This window comes from Manacus candei, unplaced genomic scaffold (assembly GCF_025592945.1).
Source record: "Manacus candei isolate 608988 ecotype Guabito, Panama unplaced genomic scaffold, ASM2559294v1 h1tg000036l, whole genome shotgun sequence".
Lineage (NCBI taxonomy): Eukaryota > Metazoa > Chordata > Aves > Passeriformes > Pipridae > Manacus > Manacus candei.
The window spans coordinates 950,001-972,444 of NW_026138084.1; the positions used below are offsets into that span (position 1 = coordinate 950,001).

Here is a 22,444-nt window from a genome sequence, read left to right on the forward strand (position 1 = left end):
TTGACCCTGCTCTTGCTGCAGCAGCAGCCACCCGGCTCTGTGGGTACCGAGGGCTCGGGACCCGCCTCGGAACCTCGGTTACCAAGGGGCTGCCTCACAGTGGGTGGTGGGAGCTGGGGCCATCCCTGCCCGTATTTCAGGTGCAGGGTGCTGATGTCACAGTGGCCACTGTGACCCGTGAGGCCAAGGGCACAAAACGGGACTCTGGGCTCAGGCCCAGTGTCAGTGTTACCTGACAACGAGAGGAGAAGGAAGAGGAGGGACAGCCCCTCTGTTCCAAACACCTCTCGCTTCTTTTGCACTACAGTGTAGTAGCACTTGGAGGAGACCTCAGTGTTCCTCAACCAGACGACAGGAGGAGACGGCAGAGAGAGACCGGGCTCACACAGGGCTGACCAGCGAGTCAGGGGGCTCTACGCCTCCGGGCTCTGGCCCTGTGTAGCAAACTCGTCTCACATCTGCCTCAGAACCAGTGTAGGAGCACCTGAAGGAGACCTCGGTGTTCCTCAACCAGACGACAGGAGGAGGCAGCAGAGAGAGACCGGGCTCACACAGGGCTGACCAGCGAGTCAGGGGGCTCTACGCCTCAGGGCTCTGGCCCTGTGTTGCAAACTCGTCTCACTTCTGCCTCAGAACCAGTGCAGGAGCACCTGGAAGAGACCTCGGTGTTCCAAGGACAGGGACCCACCGTTGACAGTCACCATGTCAGACAGGGAGGAGGAGGCCCCCGAAGGGAGGGAGCCAGGTGAGAGCAAAGTGCCCCTCCTGCAGCCTGGCAGAGGGGCTGTCGGGGCGGGCAGTACAGGTGCCATGCCCGGGGCCATTGTCTCTCTCCCCTCCAGCATGCCTGCTGTGTGGACAATCAGAGGCTGACCCGGACATCTGTGGAGATAAAATCCAGAAACATGGGATCTGTGCCCACGTGTTCTGCCTGGTGAGTTGCTTCATGGGCACCCTCCACTTTTTGACAGGCAGTCCCTGCCACTCTCTCCTCATCAGTGCGTGTCGTTTTCCTGCAGTATTTTGCCAGCCTCCTTGATCAGCAAGAGGACGAACGAGTAGGACTCCAGGGCTTTCTCCCAAGGGATATCCTACATGCAGTCAACCGAGCGTCACAGAAGGTGAGAGCCTGACAAGAGCAGGGAGATTTGTGCCAGGCGAGGTTTGCTGGAGCTTAGCCCAGACCCCAGGCAAGAAAGCCCAGCCCTTCCAACCAGCTCTGGGACAAGGAGGAGGCCCTGAGGCTGCTGCTGATGGGGCTGCTCTGCTCTTTCCAGAGCTGCTGCATCTGTGGCCAGAGCGGGGCCACCATCTCCTGCTGTGAAACAGATTGTGAGCTGAGCTTCCACCTGCCCTGTGCCAAGCAGGGAGGCTGTGTCACCCAGTTCATTACACCGTACAGGTACCTCCTGTCCCCTTCTCACCACCACCAGGGAAGGGCCCAGCACTTCTCACCTCACCCACCCCTTTTCCCCTCAGCTCCTACTGCCCCACACACAGGCCAGAGCAGGCAGTGGAGGCGACTCCAGAGCCGGGCACCCAATGCCTCATCTGCATGGAGCCTGTGGAGGACAGAAAGACCTTCAGCACCATGGTGTGCCCAGCCTGTAAAACCACGTGGTTCCACAGGGACTGCATCCAAGTAGGAGTGGTTCCCTCACCCCGGGGGGCACAGCGGGGGCTCAGCAGCACCAGGGCCTCACTCTGGCTGCTGTGTGTGTCCTGCAGGGACAGGCTCTGCGCTCTGGATTTTCCTCCCTCCAGTGCCCCATCTGCAGAAACAGGCCGGCATTTCTCGGGGAGATGTTCACCTTGGGGATCCGAATCCCCTTCAGGTTGGTGTCCTTCTGCCTGGCTCACAACACAGGGGTGCAAGTGCTGTGCCGTGCCAGGGCCTGCCCCAGCAGTCCTGGCCCTGCCCTGTTCTGTGAGTCCCGGGTTCAGCTTCCCGTAGGAGCTGGAAATGGCACAGCAGGAAGAGCAGGGACACCCTGCACCTGCCCGATGCTGGGGCAGAGGGAGCTCATCAGTTTTCCTTTTCCATCAGACCACCAACATGGGAGGAGAATGATGCGTTCGCCGAGCTAGGAGAGAGACACAGGCACTGCGATGCCAGTGAGTGCTTTTATTCAAGAGGCCGGCAGGAGGCAGAGGAGGAGGGGTAAGTTGCCGAAGCTGCATCCTGGGGCTCTGCAGGGCTTGAAGCAGAAGGACCCAGGAGAAGAGCTCAGCCAGATAATCCCATGCTTTGGACACTTTGTCCTCACCTCCATGAACCCGTTTGCTTTTGCAGGCCCTGGGAACTGCTCCTGTGCTCCTCCTGTGCTGCCGAGGGCACCCACAGATACTGCTCCAGTGTGCCGAACAGCACAACCAGCTGGGAATGTGACAACTGTGCTCGCCAGAGCATCCGCAGACACTGCTGTGGCACGACAGTCTGCACGGACAACTGTGATTGTGACAGCTGTGCTGAGCGCTTCACATGTAAGAAGCAAAGCACCTGAATGCCCCTGGGTCAGGTGCCCCTGGGCCTGGCAGTGCGTGCCCAGGGTGGTCTTGGCAGAGCCTGTCAGCTCCAGGAGGGCTGGGGGCACTGCTCTGGCTTATTCTGCCTTGGACCTGGGGCGGTCTTGACCTTCCTTGCTTCCCCTTACAGCCTCCGGTGAATTCTCAATCCTTGCTAGACTCATGGAGGAGTCTCCTGCTGTGTCAACAGAAGACGAGACCATCACCCCCAGCACCAGCCAACAGGCAGCATCAGAGCAGTCTCTGGAATCTCCCTCAGAGGAGATGAGCAGCCCCAGCCTCTATAGTTGGGTAACATCAAGGCCATCCCGCAGCAACATCCCAGAAACTGAGGACAGCAGCTGCTCTCGCAGTCGGAGGCCTGACCGCCGGCAAAACCGCACCCGCCGGCAAAGTCGGCCCCAAAATCCACAGCATCGGTCCAGAAGTCCTCATGACAGGAGCCACGTGCCGGAACCAACTGCTGCGAGGTGCAGGCCCAGGCAGGGACAATCAGGAACATCCCGCAGGCCAAGACGCTCCCGCCGGCAAAGTCGTCCCCAAAATCCACACCTTCGGTCCCCGAGTCCCTATGACAGGAGATGTTCGCCACACCTCCGGTCCCCGAGTCCCCATGACAGGATTTGTTTGCCACCACCACCAAGTCCTCGGAGGCGCAGCCGCAGCGGGGAGGCATCAGAGACATCCAGCAACCGAAACCGCTCCCGCCAGCAACGTCGGCCCCAAAATCCACACCTTCGGTCCCGAAGTCGACGTCACAGGAGCCATGTGAGAACACCAAGGGCTGGGAGCTGCACCTCCACCCAGGGAGCATCAGAGACATCCCGCAGCCGAAACCGCTCCCGCCAGCAACGTCGGCCGCAAAATCCACACCTTCGGTCCAGGAGTCGCCGTGACAGAAGCCATGTCCCAGCACCAAGTCCTGGGAGGCGCAGGCCCAGCCAGGAAGAATCAGGGACATCCCGCAGGCGAAGTAGCTCCCGCCGCCAAAGTCGGACCTCAAATCCATCTGGCCGCTCCAGAAGTCCCCTTGACAGGAACTGCACGCCAGCACCGAGTGCTGGCAGGCGAAACTCAAGGGAGACAGCAGCCAGGACTTCCCAAAGGGAACAGCACTCCCGCCGGCAGCGTCGGACCTCAAATTCCTCCAACAGATCCAGAAGTCGCCGTGATGGGAGGCGTGATAGAGCACCCAGTGCTGGGAGCCCCACTCACCGCTCAGACGGTGAGACAGGGACTCCCCACTGATGCGTTACATGTCAGAGAGGAAGGAGGAGGCCCCCAAAGGGAGGGAGCCAGGTGAGAGCAAAGTGTCCCTCCCTCAGCCTGGCAGAGGGGCTGTCGGGGCGGGCAGTACAGGTGCCATGCCCGGGGCCTTTGTCTCTCTCCCCTCCAGCATGCCTGCTGTGTGGACAATCAGAGGCTGACCCGGACATCTACCGATAAAAACTCCAGATAAATGGGATCCGTGCCCACGAGTTCTGCCTGGTGAGTTGCTCTGTGGGCTCCCTCCACTTTCTGACAGGCAGTCCCTGCCACTCTCTCCTCATCAGTGCGTGTCGTTTTTTCTACGGTTTTTTTGCCAGCCACCTTCCTCTGCACAATGAGGATGATCAAGTAGGACTCCAGGGCTTTCTGCCAACTGTTATCCTAGATGTAGTCTCCCAGGTGGCACAGAAGGTGAGAGCCTGAGAAGAGCAGGGAGATTTGTGCCAGGCGAGGTTTGCTGGAGCTTAGCCCAGACCCCAAGCAAGAAAGCCCAGCCCTTCCAACCAGCTCTGGGACAAGGAGGAGGCCCTGAGGCTGCAGCTGATGGGGCTGCTCTGCTCTTTCCAGAGCTCCTGCATCTGTGGCCAGAGCGGGGCCACCATCTCCTGCTGGGATGGCACAGCGGGAAGAGCAGGGACACCCTGCACCTGCCCAATGCCAGGGCAGAGGGAGCTCATCAGTTTTCCTTTTCCCATCAGACCACCATGAGGGGAGGGCTTTAATGCATTTGCCCAGCTCGGAGACAGACACAGGCACTGCGATGCCAGGGAGTGCCTTTTTCCAGGAGGCAGGCAGGAGGCAGAGGAGGGGTAAGTTGCCAAAGCTGCACCCCAGGGCTCTGCAGGGCTTGAAGCAGAAGGACCCAGGAGAAGAGCTCAGCACCTCCATGAACCCGTTTGCTTTTCCAGGCCCTGGGAACTGCTCCTGTGCTCCTCCTGTGCTGCCAAGGACACCCCAGGACAGTGCTCTGGCCTGAGGGACATCATAACCAGCTGGGAATGTGATGGCTGTGCTGGTCTGGGCACAGGTAAAAGGCAAAGCACCCTGCTGACCCTGGGCCTTGTGCCCCTGGGCCTGGCAAGGGGTGTCCAGGGTTGGCTTGGCAGAGCCTGTCTGCTCCAGGAGGACTGGAGACACTGCTCTGGCCTATCTTATCCAGGGCCTGGAGCAGCCTTGACCCTCCTGCTTCCCCTCACAGCGTCCAGTTAAGACCCAGAGCTTGTTGCTCTCATGAAGGACTCTTCTGACAACACCAAGGAATAGGAGACCATCAACCCCACTACGAGCAAACTCCATACAAACCGACAGGCAAATCCCTCTCACAAAAGACGAGCAGCTCCAGCCCTGACAGTCAGGTAACATTGGGGTCATCCCAGAGCAGCTTCCCAGCAACTGAGGACAGCAGCTGCTCCAGCAGTCGGAATCCTGACTGCAGGTGAAACCGCTCCCACCAGCAGTGTCAGACCCCAAATTCATCCAGCAGATCCTGAAGTCACCGTGACAGGAGCCGTGTTAGAGCACCCAGTGCTGGGAGCTGGTGAGACAGGGACCCACCGCTGACACATCCCACGTCAGACAGGGAGGAGGAGCCCCCCGAAGGGAGGGAGCCAGGTGAGAGCAAAGTGCCCCTCCCTCAGCCTGGCAGAGGGGCTGTCGGGGCAGGCACTACAGGTGCCATGCCTGGGGCCACTGTCTCTCTCTCCTCCAGCATGCCTGCTGTGTCAGAGATCAGAGGCTGACCTGGACTTCTGTGGAGAAAAAATCCAGATAAATGGGCTCTGTGCCAACGAGTTCTGCCTGGTGAGTTGCTTCATGTTTTAACAGGCAGTCCCTGCCACTCTCTCCTCATCAGTACGTGTCTTTTTTTCCACAGTTTTTTTGCCAGCCACCTTCCTCTGCACAATGATGATCAAGTAGGATTCCAGGGCTTTCTCCGAAGGGTTATCCTAGATGTAGTCTCCTGGGAAGCACAGAAGGTGAGAGCCTGAGAAGAGCAGGGAGATTTGTGCCAGGTGAGGTTTGCTGGAGCTTAGCCCAGACCCCAAGCAAGAAAGCCCAGCCCTTCCAACCAGCTCTGGGACAAGGAGGAGGCCCTGAGGCTGCTGCTGATGGGGCTGCTCTGCTCTTTCCAGAGCTCCTGCATCTGTGGCCAGAGCGGGGCCACCATCTCCTGCTGGGATGGCACAGCAGGAAGAGCAGGGACACCCTGCACCTGCCCAATGCCAGGGCAGAGGGAGCTCATCAGTTTTCCTTTTCCCATCAGACCACCAGGAGGGGAGGGCTTTAATGCATTTGCCCAGCCAGGAGACAGACACAGGCACTGCGATGCCAGGGAGTGCCTTTTTCCAGGAGGCAGGCAGGAGGCAGAGGAGGGGTAAGTTGCCAAAGCTGCACCCCAGGGCTCTGCAGGGCTTGAAGCAGAAGGACCCAGGAGAAGAGCTCAGCACCTCCATGAACCCGTTTGCTTTTGCAGGCCCTGGGAACTGCTCCTGTGCTCCTCCTGTGCTGCCAAGGGCACCCCCAGGCACTGCTCTGGCCTGAGGGACATCATAACCAGCTGGGAATGTGATGGCTGTGCAACCCCAGCTGTTATCAACAGAAGTTGCTGTGACAGGAGCCGTGTGGCAGCCCCAAGTGCTGGGAGATGCTGCCCCAGCCAGGAAGCATGAAGAACACCACAGACGTGAAACCGGTTCTGTCAGCAACTTATCAAATCACTTCAATAAATGTATAGGACTGCTTTTTAAAATACTTTTGTGTATTTGCAAAATTATGCAAATGGCACTTCCGATGTCGCAGCGTTTAGTAGATTGTTTCATCCTAATGTTTCACCTGACACATTGGAGGCTATTGTAAAGCCCAGGGCTTAGTAGTATCTTTGTTCAGGTTCCCCTTTCATCCCCCTTGGCTTTTGGCACAGCTTTCCTTTCCTTCCTATTCTATGGTTTCCCCTTGGTGTTGCAAGGGAGACGTTTGGAATGTTTTGCAATGCAGCGGTGCCACCGCCTTGATGAACTGAAGGCAGGGAAGCAGTGGCGGGGTGTTGGCAGCGCCGTCCTGTCCCTGCTGCCGGCGGCCCGGGGGCAGGAGCGCCCCGGCGGTGCCATGGCGGGGTTCCCCTCAGGTGTGGGCAGCCGCAGCCCGGCTGTGCGGGGCGGCCCCGGCGGTGCCATGGCGGGGTTCCCCTCAGGGCGGCCCCGGCGGTGCCATGGCGGGGTTCCCCTCAGGGCGGCCCCGGCGGTGCCAGGGCGGGGTTCCCCTCACGGCGGCCCCCGCTGCCCGCACATGGCGGTGTTGCCGGGGCAGCCTCTTCCCCAGGCACATGTGTGGGCTGTGACCCAGCGGCGACCGCTTCCCGCTCGAAGAGCCCGCAGGAATGGCTGCCTGGCTCCAAAGTGCCCGCCGGGAGCGCGCTGGGATGGCAGGGGGAGCTCTGCCCGGGGCAGCCCCCGCACTCAGTCGCCCCGAGCCTTCCCGCCCTCCCCGCACACGGCCGGCGCTTCGGGAACGGCCGCGGTCGGCGCTGGAGCGGCGGCGCTCGGGCACGAGGGAGCGCCGCGAGCCCGGGAAAGCGTCGGGAACATTCTGGCACCGAGGGCAGCGCGGGCGCGGAACTTGGGTACCGAAATGATCGTGGGCCCGAGCGGGGGACGGTCCCCCGCAACGGAGCGCAGGAGAGGACGGCGAGAGGCGAGTGCCGCGCCTTGGGCTTCGCTGCCCTGGAGGCAAAAACTGCACCGTGCGCCATCCGGAGGTTATCCATCGACCTTTCCCAAACCTGCCGGGTGGGACAGGACATCAGAGCTGCGCCCTGCCCAGAGCCCAGGAAAGAAACCCCATCCCTTCCAAGCAGCTCAAGGAAAAACATCCGGCTCCCAGCAGCTCCACAGAGGCTCCAGCACAGGAGCCTTGTCCCCCAGGCACATCTGTGGACTGTGCCCTCCCCAGAGCCCTGGGGCTGCCTGTGGAAGCCCCGACACTGTGGGATTTGCATGGGGTGGCCTTTAAAGGGCTCTCCCAACCCCAAGCCTTCTACCCTTCTACGGCTCTAATCTGCGCTGCAGTGTGGTGCTTACACAAGGGGCAGCTATGCCCTGTGCTGGTTTAAAATCTGCCTGCCAGCCTGAATTCAGGCAGCGAGACAAAGACCCAGCTACCAGATTTTTTTGCTATTTACTAGGTGCCTCTGTGCCCAAAGCTTGAGCCTGCCCAGGACTCGCTGGACAGCAGCAGAGCCTTGTGGTGCCTCAGCCACTCCTCCCAGTCCATATCATCAGCAAACGTGCTGAGGGTGCTCTCCGTCCCTTCTGCCAGGTCACCGGGCAACCGGTCAAACCAGGCTGCCCCAGCACTGAGCCCCGCGCTCACAACCCTCTGAGCTCTGCCATTCAGCCAGGTCTCAACCCCCTCAGGGTCCACTCATCTAAGCCACACTTCCTGAGCTGCCTGGGAGGGTGTTCTGGGAGGCAGGGTGAAAAGCCTTGCTGAAGTCATGGCAGACAACAGGCACTGCTCTCCCCTCATGTACCCAGCCAGTCACTCCAGCAGAGAAGGCTAGGAGACTGGTCAAGCATGATCTCCCCTTCCTTTTATTCCACAGGCTTAGAGATGACATGCAGCATGAGCTGTTCTGTCCCCTTTCTGGGGATGGAGGTGACACTGATGGGCCTGTCATCTCCTGGGTCCATCTGGCTGCCCTTTTTGAAGACTGGAGTGATGTCAGCTTTCCTGCAGTCCTCAGGCACCTCTGCTGGGGAATCAGCATCCCTGATGTGCTGGCAGTGTTCCCTGTGCCAGGGGCAGGAGCAGAGATCTGCCTTGGCCAGGGCCGGAGCCCTGGAGTGGCACTGCCTGAACAGCACTTTTTGTGCAACAGTGGCTGCCCAACAGTCCTCGGTGGCTGCCCCAGGGCCTGGCATTTGACCCTGCTCTTGCTGCAGCAGCAGCCGCCCGGCTCTGTGGGTACCGAGGGCTCGGGACCCGCCTCGGAACCTCGGTTACCAAGGGGCTGCCTCACAGTGGGTGGTGGGAGCTGGGGCCATCCCTGCCCGTATTTCAGGTGCAGGGTGCTGATGTCACAGTGGCCACTGTGACCCGTGAGGCCAAGGGCACAAAACGGGACTCTGGGCTCAGGCCCAGTGTCAGTGTTACCTGACAACGAGAGGAGAAGGAAGAGGAGGGACAGCCCCTCTGTTCCAAACGCCTCTCGCTTTTTTTGCACTACAGTGTAGTAGCACTTGGAGGAGACCTCAGCGTTCCTCAACCAGACGACAGGAGTAGACGGCAGAGAGAGACCGGGCTCACACAGGGCTGACCAGCGAGTCAGGGGGCTCTACGCCTCAGGGCTCTGGCCCTGTGTAGCAAACTCGTCTCACATCTGCCTCAGAACCAGTGTAGGAGCACCTGAAGGAGACCTCGGTGTTCCTCAACCAGACGACAGGAGGAGGCAGCAGAGAGAGACCGGGCTCACACAGGGCTGACCAGGGAGTCAGGGGGCTCTACGCCTCAGGGCTCTGGCCTTGTGTTGCAAACTCATCTCACTTCTGCCTCAGAACCAGTGGAGGAGCACCTGAAGGAGACCTCGGTGTTCCAAGGACAGGGACCCACCGCTGACAGTCACCATGTCAGACAGGGAGGAGGAGGCCCCCGAAGGGAGGGAGCCAGGTGAGAGCAAAGTGCCCCTCCTGCAGCCTGGCAGAGGGGCTGTCGGGGCGGGCAGTACAGGTGCCATGCCCGGGGCCATTGTCTCTCTCCCCTCCAGCATGCCTGCTGTGTGGACAGTCAGAGGCTGACCCGGACATCTGTGGAGATAAAATCCAGAAACATGGGATCTGTGCCCACGTGTTCTGCCTGGTAAGTTGCTCTGTGGGCTCCCTCCACTTTTTGACAGGCAGTCCCTGCCACTCTCTCCTCATCAGTGCGTGTCGTTTTCCTGCAGTATTTTGCCAGCCTCCTTGATCAGCAAGAGGACGAACGAGTAGGACTCCAGGGCTTTCTCCCAAGGGATATCCTACATGCAGTCAACCGAGCGTCACAGAAGGTGAGAGCCTGACAAGAGCAGGGAGATTTGTGCCAGGCGAGGTTTGCTGGAGCTTAGCCCAGACCCCAGGCAAGAAAGCCCAGCCCTTCCAACCAGCTCTGGGACAAGGAGGAGGCCCTGAGGCTGCTGCTGATGGGGCTGCTCTGCTCTTTCCAGAGCTGCTGCATCTGTGGCCAGAGCGGGGCCACCATCTCCTGCTGTGAAACAGATTGTGAGCTGAGCTTCCACCTGCCCTGTGCCAAGCAGGGAGGCTGTGTCACCCAGTTCATTACACCGTACAGGTACCTCCTGTCCCCTTCTCACCACCACCAGGGAAGGGCCCAGCACTTCTCACCTCACTCACCCCTTTTCCCCTCAGCTCCTACTGCCCCACACACAGGCCAGAGCAGGCAGTGGAGGCAACTCCAGAGCCGGACACCCAATGCCTCATCTGCATGGAGCCTGTGGAGGACAGAAAGACGTTCACCACCATGGTGTGCCCAGCCTGTAAAACCACGTGGTTCCACAGGGACTGTATTCAAGTAGGAGTGGTTCCCTCACCCCGGGGGGCACAGCGGGGGCTCAGCAGCACCAGGGCCTCACTCTGGCTGTTGTGTTTGTCCTGCAGGGACAGGCTCTGCGCTCTGGATTTTCCTCCCTCCAGTGCCCCATCTGCAGAAACAGGCCGGCATTTCTCGGGGAGATGTTCACCTTGGGGATCCGAATCCCCTTCAGGTTGGTGTCCTTCTGCCTGGCTCACAACACAGGGGTGCAAGTGCTGTGCCGTGCCAGGGCCTGCCCCAGCAGTCCTGGCCCTGCCCTGTTCTGTGAGTCCCGGGTTCAGCTTCCCGTAGGAGCTGCAAATGGCACAGCAGGAAGAGCAGGGACACCCTGCACCTGCCCGATGCTGGGGCAGAGGGAGCTCATCAGTTTTCCTTTTCCATCAGACCACCAACATGGGAGGAGAATGATGCGTTCGCTGAGCTAGGAGAGAGACACAGGCACTGCGATGCCAGTGAGTGCTTTTATTCAAGAGGCCGGCAGGAGGCAGAGGAGGAGGGGTAAGTTGCCAAAGCTGCATCCTGGGGCTCTGCAGGGCTTGAAGCAGAAGGACCCAGGAGAAGAGCTCAGCCAGATAATCCCATGCTTTGGACACTTTGTCCTCACCTCCATGAACCCGTTTGCTTTTGCAGGCCCTGGGAACTGCTCCTGTGCTCCTCCTGTGCTGCCGAGGGCACCCACAGATACTGCTCCAGTGTGCCGAACAGCACAACCAGCTGGGAATGTGACAACTGTGCTCGCCAGAGCATCCGCAGACACTGCTGTGGCACGACAGTCTGCACGGACAACTGTGATTGTGACAGCTGTGCTGAGCGCTTCACATGTAAGAAGCAAAGCACCTGAATGCCCCTGGGTCAGGTGCCCCTGGGCCTGGCAGTGCGTGCCCAGGGTGGTCTTGGCAGAGCCTGTCAGCTCCAGGAGGGCTGGGGGCACTGCTCTGGCTTATTCTGCCTTGGGCCTGGGGCGGTCTTGACCTTCCTTGCTTCCCCTTACAGCCTCCGGTGAATTCTCAATCCTTGCTAGACTCATGGAGGAGTCTCCTGCTGTGTCAACAGAAGACGAGACCATCACCCCCAGCACCAGCCAACAGGCAGCATCAGAGCAGTCTCTGGAATCTCCCTCAGAGGAGATGAGCAGCCCCAGCCTCTATAGTTGGGTAACATCAAGGCCATCCCGCAGCAACATCCCAGAAACTGAGGACAGCAGCTGCTCTCGCAGTCGGAGGCCTGACCGCCGGCAAAACCGCACCCGCCGGCAAAGTCGGCCCCAAAATCCACAGCATCGGTCCAGAAGTCCTCATGACAGGAGCCACGTGCTGGAACCAACTGCTGCGAGGTGCAGGCCCAGGCAGGGACAATCAGGAACATCCCGCAGGCCAAGACGCTCCCGCCGGCAAAGTCGTCCCCAAAATCCACACCTTCGGTCCCCGAGTCCCTACGACAGGAGATGTTCGCCACACCTCCGGTCCCCGAGTCCCCATGACAGGATTTGTTTGCCACCACCACCAAGTCCTCGGAGGCGCAGCCGCAGCGAGGAGGCATCAGAGACATCCAGCAACCGAAACCGCTCCCGCCAGCAACGTCGGCCCCAAAATCCACACCTTCGGTCCAGAAGTCGACGTCACAGGAGCCATGTGAGAACACCAAGGGCTGGGAGCTGCACCTCCACCCAGGAAGCATCAGAGACATCCCGCAGCCGAAACCGCTCCCGCCAGCAACGTCGGCCGCAAAATCCACACCTTCGGTCCAGGAGTCGCCGTGACAGAAGCCATGTCCCAGCACCAAGTCCTGGGAGGCGCAGGCCCAGCCAGGAAGAATCAGGGACATCCCGCAGGCGAAGTAGCTCCCGCCGCCAAAGTCGGACCTCAAATCCATCTGGCCGCTCCAGAAGTCCCCTTGACAGGAACTGCACGCCAGCACCGAGTGCTGGCAGGCGAAACTCAAGGGAGACAGCAGCCAGGACTTCCCAAAGGGAACAGCACTCCCGCCGGCAGCGTCGGACCTCAAATTCATCCAACAGATCCAGAAGTCGCCGTGATGGGAGGCGTGATAGAGCACCCAGTGCTGGGAGCCCCACTCACCGCTCAGACGGTGAGACAGGGACTCCCCACTGATGCGTTACATGTCAGAGAGGAAGGAGGAGGCCCCCGAAGGGAGGGAGCCAGGTGAGAGCAAAGTGCCCCTCCCTCAGCCTGGCAGAGGGGCTGTCGGGGCGGGCAGTACAGGTGCCATGCCCGGGGCCTTTGTCTCTCTCCCCTCCAGCATGCCTGCTGTGTGGACAATCAGAGGCTGACCCGGACATCTACCGATAAAAACTCCAGATAAATGGGATCCGTGCCCACGAGTTCTGCCTGGTGAGTTGCTCTGTGGGCTCCCTCCACTTTCTGACAGGCAGTCCCTGCCACTCTCTCCTCATCAGTGCGTGTCGTTTTTTCTACGGTTTTTTTGCCAGCCACCTTCCTCTGCACAATGAGGATGATCAAGTAGGACTCCAGGGCTTTCTGCCAACTGTTATCCTAGATGTAGTCTCCCAGGTGGCACAGAAGGTGAGAGCCTGAGAAGAGCAGGGAGATTTGTGCCAGACGAGGTTTGCTGGAGCTTAGCCCAGAACCCAAGCAAGAAAGCCCAGCCCTTCCAACCAGCTCTGGGACAAGGAGGAGGCCCTGAGGCTGCAGCTGATGGGGCTGCTCTGCTCTTTCCAGAGCTGCTGCATCTGTGGCCAGAGCGGGGCCACCATCTCCTGCTGGGATGGCACAGCGGGAAGAGCAGGGACACCCTGCACCTGCCCAATGCCAGGGCAGAGGGAGCTCATCAGTTTTCCTTTTCCCATCAGACCACCATGAGGGGAGCACTTTAATGCATTTGCCCAGCTCGGAGACAGACACAGGCACTGCGATGCCAGGGAGTGCCTTTTTCCAGGAGGCAGGCAGGAGGCAGAGGAGGGGTAAGTTGCCAAAGCTGCACCCCAGGGCTCTGCAGGGCTTGAAGCAGAAGGACCCAGGAGAAGAGCTCAGCACCTCCATGAACCCGTTTGCTTTTCCAGGCCCTGGGAACTGCTCCTGTGCTCCTCCTGTGCTGCCAAGGACACCCCAGGACAGTGCTCTGGCCTGAGGGACATCATAACCAGCTGGGAATGTGATGGCTGTGCTGGCCTGGGCACAGGTAAAAGGCAAAGCACCCTGCTGACCCTGGGCCTTGTGCCCCTGGGCCTGGCAAGGGGTGTCCAGGGTTGGCTTGGCAGAGCCTGTCTGCTCCAGGAGGACTGGAGACACTGCTCTGGCCTATCTTATCCAGGGCCTGGAGCAGCCTTGACCCTCCTGCTTCCCCTCACAGCGTCCAGTTAAGACCCAGAGCTTGTTGCTCTCATGAAGGACTCTTCTGACAACACCAAGGAATAGGAGACCATCAACCCCACTACGAGCAAACTCCATACAAACCGACAGGCAAATCCCTCTCACAAAAGACGAGCAGCTCCAGCCCTGACAGTCAGGTAACATTGGGGTCATCCCAGAGCAGCTTCCCAGCAACTGAGGACAGCAGCTGCTCCAGCAGTCGGAATCCTGACTGCAGGCGAAACCGCTCCCACCAGCAGTGTCAGACCCCAAATTCATCCAGCAGATCCTGAAGTCACCGTGACAGGAGCCGTGTTAGAGCACCCAGTGCTGGGAGCTGGTGAGACAGGGACCCACCGCTGACACATCCCACGTCAGACAGGGAGGAGGAGCCCCCCGAAGGGAGGGAGCCAGGTGAGAGCAAAGTGCCCCTCCCTCAGCCTGGCAGAGGGGCTGTCGGGGCAGGCAGTACAGGTGCCATGCCTGGGGCCACTGTCTCTCTCTCCTCCAGCATGCCTGCTGTGTCAGAGATCAGAGGCTGACCTGGACTTCTGTGGAGAAAAAATCCAGATAAATGGGCTCTGTGCCAACGAGTTCTGCCTGGTGAGTTGCTTCATGTTTTAACAGGCAGTCCCTGCCACTCTCTCCTCATCAGTACGTGTCTTTTTTTCCACAGTTTTTTTGCCAGCCACCTTCCTCTGCACAATGATGATCAAGTAGGATTCCAGGGCTTTCTCCGAAGGGTTATCCTAGATGTAGTCTCCTGGGAAGCACAGAAGGTGAGAGCCTGAGAAGAGCAGGGAGATTTGTGCCAGGTGAGGTTTGCTGGAGCTTAGCCCAGACCCCAAGCAAGAAAGCCCAGCCCTTCCAACCAGCTCTGGGACAAGGAGGAGGCCCTGAGGCTGCTGCTGATGGGGCTGCTCTGCTCTTTCCAGAGCTCCTGCATCTGTGGCCAGAGCGGGGCCACCATCTCCTGCTGGGATGGCACAGCAGGAAGAGCAGGGACACCCTGCACCTGCCCAATGCCAGGGCAGAGGGAGCTCATCAGTTTTCCTTTTCCCATCAGACCACCAGGAGGGGAGGGCTTTAATGCATTTGCCCAGCCAGGAGACAGACACAGGCACTGCGATGCCAGGGAGTGCCTTTTTCCAGGAGGCAGGCAGGAGGCAGAGGAGGGGTAAGTTGCCAAAGCTGCACCCCAGGGCTCTGCAGGGCTTGAAGCAGAAGGACCCAGGAGAAGAGCTCAGCACCTCCATGAACCCGTTTGCTTTTGCAGGCCCTGGGAACTGCTCCTGTGCTCCTCCTGTGCTGCCAAGGGCACCTCCAGGCACTGCTCTGGCCTGAGGGACATCATAACCAGCTGGGAATGTGATGGCTGTGCAACCCCAGCTGTTATCAACAGAAGTTGCTGTGACAGGAGCCGTGTGGCAGCCCCAAGTGCTGGGAGATGCTGCCCCAGCCAGGAAGCATGAAGAACACCACAGACGTGAAACCGGTTCTGTCAGCAACTTATCAAATCACTTCAATAAATGTATAGGACTGCTTTTTAAAATACTTTTGTGTATTTGCAAAATTATGCAAATGGCACTTCCGATGTCGCAGCGTTTAGTAGATTGTTTCATCCTAATGTTTCACCTGACACATTGGAGGCTATTGTAAAGCCCAGGGCTTAGTAGTATCTTTGTTCAGGTTCCCCTTTCATCCCCCTTGGCTTTTGGCACAGCTTTCCTTTCCTTCCTATTCTATGGTTTCCCCTTGGTGTTGCAAGGGAGACGTTTGGAATGTTTTGCAATGCAGCGGTGCCACCGCCTTGATGAACTGAAGGCAGGGAAGCAGTGGCGGGGTGTTGGCAGCGCCGTCCTGTCCCTGCTGCCGGCGGCCCGGGGGCAGGAGCGCCCCGGCGGTGCCATGGCGGGGTTCCCCTCAGGTGTGGGCAGCCGCAGCCCGGCTGTGCGGGGCGGCCCCGGCGGTGCCATGGCGGGGTTCCCCTCAGGTGTGGGCAGCCGCAGCCCGGCTGTGCGGGGCGGCCCCGGCGGTGCCATGGCGGGGTTCCCCTCAGGGCGGCCCCGGCGGTGCCATGGCGGGGTTCCCCTCAGGGCGGCCCCGGCGGTGCCAGGGCGGGGTTCCCCTCACGGCGGCCCCCGCTGCCCGCACATGGCGGTGTTGCCGGGGCAGCCTCTTCCCCAGGCACATGTGTGGGCTGTGACCCAGCGGCGACCGCTTCCCGCTCGAAGAGCCCGCAGGAATGGCTGCCTGGCTCCAAAGTGCCCGCCGGGAGCGCGCTGGGATGGCAGGGGGAGCTCTGCCCGGGGCAGCCCCCGCACTCAGTCGCCCCGAGCCTTCCCGCCCTCCCCGCACACGGCCGGCGCTTCGGGAACGGCCGCGGTCGGCGCTGGAGCGGCGGCGCTCGGGCACGAGGGAGCGCCGCGAGCCCGGGAAAGCGTCGGGAACATTCTGGCACCGAGGGCAGCGCGGGCGCGGAACTTGGGTACCGAAATGATCGTGGGCCCGAGCGGGGGACGGTCCCCCGCAACGGAGCGCAGGAGAGGACGGCGAGAGGCGAGTGCCGCGCCTTGGGCTTCGCTGCCCTGGAGGCAAAAACTGCACCGTGCGCCATCCGGAGGTTATCCATCGACCTTTCCCAAACCTGCCGGGTGGGACAGGACATCAGAGCTGCGCCCTGCCCAGAGCCCAGGAAAGAAACCCCATCCCTTCCAAGCAGCTCAAGGAAAAACATCCGGCTCCCAGCAGCTCCACAGAGGCTCCAGCACAGGAGCCTTGTCCCCCAGGCACATCTGTGGACTGTGCCCTCCCCAGAGCCCTGGGGCTGCCTGTGGAAGCCCCGACACTGTGGGATTTGCATGGGGTGGCCTTTAAAGGGCTCTCCCAACCCCAAGCCTTCTACCCTTCTACGGCTCTAATCTGCGCTGCAGTGTGGTGCTTACACAAGGGGCAGCTATGCCCTGTGCTGGTTTAAAATCTGCCTGCCAGCCTGAATTCAGGCAGCGAGACAAAGACCCAGCTACCAGATTTTTTTGCTATTTACTAGGTGCCTCTGTGCCCAAAGCTTGAGCCTGCCCAGGACTCGCTGGACAGCAGCAGAGCCTTGTGGTGCCTCAGCCACTCCTCCCAGTCCATATCATCAGCAAACGTGCTGAGGGTGCTCTCCGTCCCTTCTGCCAGGTCACCGGGCAACCGGTCAAACCAGGCTGCCCCAGCACTGAGCCCCGCGCTCACAACCCTCTGAGCTCTGCCATTCAGCCAGGTCTCAACCCCCTCAGGGTCCACTCATCTAAGCCACACTTCCTGAGCTGCCTGGGAGGGTGTTCTGGGAGGCAGGGTGAAAAGCCTTGCTGAAGTCATGGCAGACAACAGGCACTGCTCTCCCCTCATGTACCCAGCCAGTCACTCCAGCAGAGAAGGCTAGGAGACTGGTCAAGCATGATCTCCCCTTCCTTTTATTCCACAGGCTTAGAGATGACATGCAGCATGAGCTGTTCTGTCCCCTTTCTGGGGATGGAGGTGACACTGATGGGCCTGTCATCTCCTGGGTCCATCTGGCTGCCCTTTTTGAAGACTGGAGTGATGTCAGCTTTCCTGCAGTCCTCAGGCACCTCTGCTGGGGAATCAGCATCCCTGATGTGCTGGCAGTGTTCCCTGTGCCAGGGGCAGGAGCAGAGATCTGCCTTGGCCAGGGCCGGAGCCCTGGAGTGGCACTGCCTGAACAGCACTTTTTGTGCAACAGTGGCTGCCCAACAGTCCTCGGTGGCTGCCCCAGGGCCTGGCATTTGACCCTGCTCTTGCTGCAGCAGCAGCCGCCCGGCTCTGTGGGTACCGAGGGCTCGGGACCCGCCTCGGAACCTCGGTTACCAAGGGGCTGCCTCACAGTGGGTGGTGGGAGCTGGGGCCATCCCTGCCCGTATTTCAGGTGCAGGGTGCTGATGTCACAGTGGCCACTGTGACCCGTGAGGCCAAGGGCACAAAACGGGACTCTGGGCTCAGGCCCAGTGTCAGTGTTACCTGACAACGAGAGGAGAAGGAAGAGGAGGGACAGCCCCTCTGTTCCAAACGCCTCTCGCTTTTTTTGCACTACAGTGTAGTAGCACTTGGAGGAGACCTCAGCGTTCCTCAACCAGACGACAGGAGTAGACGGCAGAGAGAGACCGGGCTCACACAGGGCTGACCAGCGAGTCAGGGGGCTCTACGCCTCAGGGCTCTGGCCCTGTGTAGCAAACTCGTCTCACATCTGCCTCAGAACCAGTGTAGGAGCACCTGAAGGAGACCTCGGTGTTCCTCAACCAGACGACAGGAGGAGGCAGCAGAGAGAGACCGGGCTCACACAGGGCTGACCAGCGAGTCAGGGGGCTCTACGCCTCAGGGCTCTGGCCTTGTGTTGCAAACTCATCTCACTTCTGCCTCAGAACCAGTGGAGGAGCACCTGAAGGAGACCTCGGTGTTCCAAGGACAGGGACCCACCGCTGACAGTCACCATGTCAGACAGGGAGGAGGAGGCCCCCGAAGGGAGGGAGCCAGGTGAGAGCAAAGTGCCCCTCCTGCAGCCTGGCAGAGGGGCTGTCGGGGCGGGCAGTACAGGTGCCATGCCCGGGGCCATTGTCTCTCTCCCCTCCAGCATGCCTGCTGTGTGGACAGTCAGAGGCTGACCCGGACATCTGTGGAGATAAAATCCAGAAACATGGGATCTGTGCCCACGTGTTCTGCCTGGTAAGTTGCTCTGTGGGCTCCCTCCACTTTTTGACAGGCAGTCCCTGCCACTCTCTCCTCATCAGTGCGTGTCGTTTTCCTGCAGTATTTTGCCAGCCTCCTTGATCAGCAAGAGGACGAACGAGTAGGACTCCAGGGCTTTCTCCCAAGGGATATCCTACATGCAGTCAACCGAGCGTCACAGAAGGTGAGAGCCTGACAAGAGCAGGGAGATTTGTGCCAGGCGAGGTTTGCTGGAGCTTAGCCCAGACCCCAGGCAAGAAAGCCCAGCCCTTCCAACCAGCTCTGGGACAAGGAGGAGGCCCTGAGGCTGCTGCTGATGGGGCTGCTCTGCTCTTTCCAGAGCTGCTGCATCTGTGGCCAGAGCGGGGCCACCATCTCCTGCTGTGAAACAGATTGTGAGCTGAGCTTCCACCTGCCCTGTGCCAAGCAGGGAGGCTGTGTCACCCAGTTCATTACACCGTACAGGTACCTCCTGTCCCCTTCTCACCACCACCAGGGAAGGGCCCAGCACTTCTCACCTCACTCACCCCTTTTCCCCTCAGCTCCTACTGCCCCACACACAGGCCAGAGCAGGCAGTGGAGGCAACTCCAGAGCCGGACACCCAATGCCTCATCTGCATGGAGCCTGTGGAGGACAGAAAGACGTTCACCACCATGGTGTGCCCAGCCTGTAAAACCACGTGGTTCCACAGGGACTGTATTCAAGTAGGAGTGGTTCCCTCACCCCGGGGGGCACAGCGGGGGCTCAGCAGCACCAGGGCCTCACTCTGGCTGTTGTGTTTGTCCTGCAGGGACAGGCTCTGCGCTCTGGATTTTCCTCCCTCCAGTGCCCCATCTGCAGAAACAGGCCGGCATTTCTCGGGGAGATGTTCACCTTGGGGATCCGAATCCCCTTCAGGTTGGTGTCCTTCTGCCTGGCTCACAACACAGGGGTGCAAGTGCTGTGCCGTGCCAGGGCCTGCCCCAGCAGTCCTGGCCCTGCCCTGTTCTGTGAGTCCCGGGTTCAGCTTCCCGTAGGAGCTGCAAATGGCACAGCAGGAAGAGCAGGGACACCCTGCACCTGCCCGATGCTGGGGCAGAGGGAGCTCATCAGTTTTCCTTTTCCATCAGACCACCAACATGGGAGGAGAATGATGCGTTCGCTGAGCTAGGAGAGAGACACAGGCACTGCGATGCCAGTGAGTGCTTTTATTCAAGAGGCCGGCAGGAGGCAGAGGAGGAGGGGTAAGTTGCCGAAGCTGCATCCTGGGGCTCTGCAGGGCTTGAAGCAGAAGGACCCAGGAGAAGAGCTCAGCCAGATAATCCCATGCTTTGGACACTTTGTCCTCACCTCCATGAACCCGTTTGCTTCCCCAGGCCCTGGGAACTGCTCCTGTGCTCCTCCTGTGCTGCCGAGGGCACCCACAGATACTGCTCCAGTGTGCCGAACAGCACAACCAGCTGGGAATGTGACAACTGTGCTCGCCAGAGCATCCGCAGACACTGCTGTGGCACGACAGTCTGCACGGACAACTGTGATTGTGACAGCTGTGCTGAGCGCTTCACATGTAAGAAGCAAAGCACCTGAATGCCCCTGGGTCAGGTGCCCCTGGGCCTGGCAGTGCGTGCCCAGGGTGGTCTTGGCAGAGCCTGTCAGCTCCAGGAGGGCTGGGGGCACTGCTCTGGCTTATTCTGCCTTGGGCCTGGGGCGGTCTTGACCTTCCTTGCTTCCCCTTACAGCCTCCGGTGAATTCTCAATCCTTGCTAGACTCATGGAGGAGTCTCCTGCTGTGTCAACAGAAGACGAGACCATCACCCCCAGCACCAGCCAACAGGCAGCATCAGAGCAGTCTCTGGAATCTCCCTCAGAGGAGATGAGCAGCCCCAGCCTCTATAGTTGGGTAACATCAAGGCCATCCCGCAGCAACATCCCAGAAACTGAGGACAGCAGCTGCTCTCGCAGTCGGAGGCCTGACCGCCGGCAAAACCGCACCCGCCGGCAAAGTCGGCCCCAAAATCCACAGCATCGGTCCAGAAGTCCTCATGACAGGAGCCACGTGCTGGAACCAACTGCTGCGAGGTGCAGGCCCAGGCAGGGACAATCAGGAACATCCCGCAGGCCAAGACGCTCCCGCCGGCAAAGTCGTCCCCAAAATCCACACCTTCGGTCCCCGAGTCCCTACGACAGGAGATGTTCGCCACACCTCCGGTCCCCGAGTCCCCATGACAGGATTTGTTTGCCACCACCACCAAGTCCTCGGAGGCGCAGCCGCAGCGAGGAGGCATCAGAGACATCCAGCAACCGAAACCGCTCCCGCCAGCAACGTCGGCCCCAAAATCCACACCTTCGGTCCAGAAGTCGACGTCACAGGAGCCATGTGAGAACACCAAGGGCTGGGAGCTGCACCTCCACCCAGGAAGCATCAGAGACATCCCGCAGCCGAAACCGCTCCCGCCAGCAACGTCGGCCGCAAAATCCACACCTTCGGTCCAGGAGTCGCCGTGACAGAAGCCATGTCCCAGCACCAAGTCCTGGGAGGCGCAGGCCCAGCCAGGAAGAATCAGGGACATCCCGCAGGCGAAGTAGCTCCCGCCGCCAAAGTCGGACCTCAAATCCATCTGGCCGCTCCAGAAGTCCCCTTGACAGGAACTGCACACCAGCACCGAGTGCTGGCAGGCGAAACTCAAGGGAGACAGCAGCCAGGACTTCCCAAAGGGAACAGCACTCCCGCCGGCAGCGTCGGACCTCAAATTCATCCAACAGATCCAGAAGTCGCCGTGATGGGAGGCGTGATAGAGCACCCAGTGCTGGGAGCCCCACTCACCGCTCAGACGGTGAGACAGGGACTCCCCACTGATGCGTTACATGTCAGAGAGGAAGGAGGAGGCCCCCGAAGGGAGGGAGCCAGGTGAGAGCAAAGTGCCCCTCCCTCAGCCTGGCAGAGGGGCTGTCGGGGCGGGCAGTACAGGTGCCATGCCCGGGGCCTTTGTCTCTCTCCCCTCCAGCATGCCTGCTGTGTGGACAATCAGAGGCTGACCCGGACATCTACCGATAAAAACTCCAGATAAATGGGATCCGTGCCCACGAGTTCTGCCTGGTGAGTTGCTCTGTGGGCTCCCTCCACTTTCTGACAGGCAGTCCCTGCCACTCTCTCCTCATCAGTGCGTGTCGTTTTTTCTACGGTTTTTTTGCCAGCCACCTTCCTCTGCACAATGAGGATGATCAAGTAGGACTCCAGGGCTTTCTGCCAACTGTTATCCTAGATGTAGTCTCCCAGGTGGCACAGAAGGTGAGAGCCTGAGAAGAGCAGGGAGATTTGTGCCAGACGAGGTTTGCTGGAGCTTAGCCCAGAACCCAAGCAAGAAAGCCCAGCCCTTCCAACCAGCTCTGGGACAAGGAGGAGGCCCTGAGGCTGCAGCTGATGGGGCTGCTCTGCTCTTTCCAGAGCTGCTGCATCTGTGGCCAGAGCGGGGCCACCATCTCCTGCTGGGATGGCACAGCGGGAAGAGCAGGGACACCCTGCACCTGCCCAATGCCAGGGCAGAGGGAGCTCATCAGTTTTCCTTTTCCCATCAGACCACCATGAGGGGAGCACTTTAATGCATTTGCCCAGCTCGGAGACAGACACAGGCACTGCGATGCCAGGGAGTGCCTTTTTCCAGGAGGCAGGCAGGAGGCAGAGGAGGGGTAAGTTGCCAAAGCTGCACCCCAGGGCTCTGCAGGGCTTGAAGCAGAAGGACCCAGGAGAAGAGCTCAGCACCTCCATGAACCCGTTTGCTTTTCCAGGCCCTGGGAACTGCTCCTGTGCTCCTCCTGTGCTGCCAAGGACACCCCAGGACAGTGCTCTGGCCTGAGGGACATCATAACCAGCTGGGAATGTGATGGCTGTGCTGGCCTGGGCACAGGTAAAAGGCAAAGCACCCTGCTGACCCTGGGCCTTGTGCCCCTGGGCCTGGCAAGGGGTGTCCAGGGTTGGCTTGGCAGAGCCTGTCTGCTCCAGGAGGACTGGAGACACTGCTCTGGCCTATCTTAT

General features: G+C 60.1%; 1 protein-coding gene and 1 long non-coding RNA gene across 2 annotated transcripts in view; both read left to right on the forward strand.

Annotated features, from left to right (window-relative positions):
* Nucleotides 1-475: 475 nt before the first annotated feature.
* Nucleotides 476-22,444, forward strand: part of LOC127473503 (pineapple eye protein-like) — a 32,721-nt gene continuing 10,752 nt past the window's right edge. Inside the window, exons 1-13 of the mRNA XM_051793177.1 lie at nt 476-745; nt 843-934; nt 1,020-1,121; nt 1,278-1,402; nt 1,480-1,642; nt 1,729-1,835; nt 2,048-2,161; nt 2,294-2,484; nt 2,657-3,159; nt 11,871-12,539; nt 21,417-21,508; nt 21,988-22,098; nt 22,198-22,316. Of these exons, the coding sequence (XP_051649137.1) occupies nt 703-745; nt 843-934; nt 1,020-1,121; nt 1,278-1,402; nt 1,480-1,642; nt 1,729-1,835; nt 2,048-2,161; nt 2,294-2,484; nt 2,657-3,159; nt 11,871-12,488 (2,058 nt within the window). The 5' untranslated portion in view covers nt 476-702 and the 3' untranslated portion in view covers nt 12,489-12,539; nt 21,417-21,508; nt 21,988-22,098; nt 22,198-22,316. The remainder of the gene's footprint in view (nt 746-842; nt 935-1,019; nt 1,122-1,277; nt 1,403-1,479; nt 1,643-1,728; nt 1,836-2,047; nt 2,162-2,293; nt 2,485-2,656; nt 3,160-11,870; nt 12,540-21,416; nt 21,509-21,987; nt 22,099-22,197; nt 22,317-22,444) is intronic.
* On the forward strand, nt 4,100-4,789 carry LOC127473520 (uncharacterized). Its single transcript, XR_007905479.1, has 3 exons — nt 4,100-4,206; nt 4,494-4,604; nt 4,704-4,789. It is a non-coding gene; the product is annotated as an uncharacterized LOC127473520 (long non-coding RNA).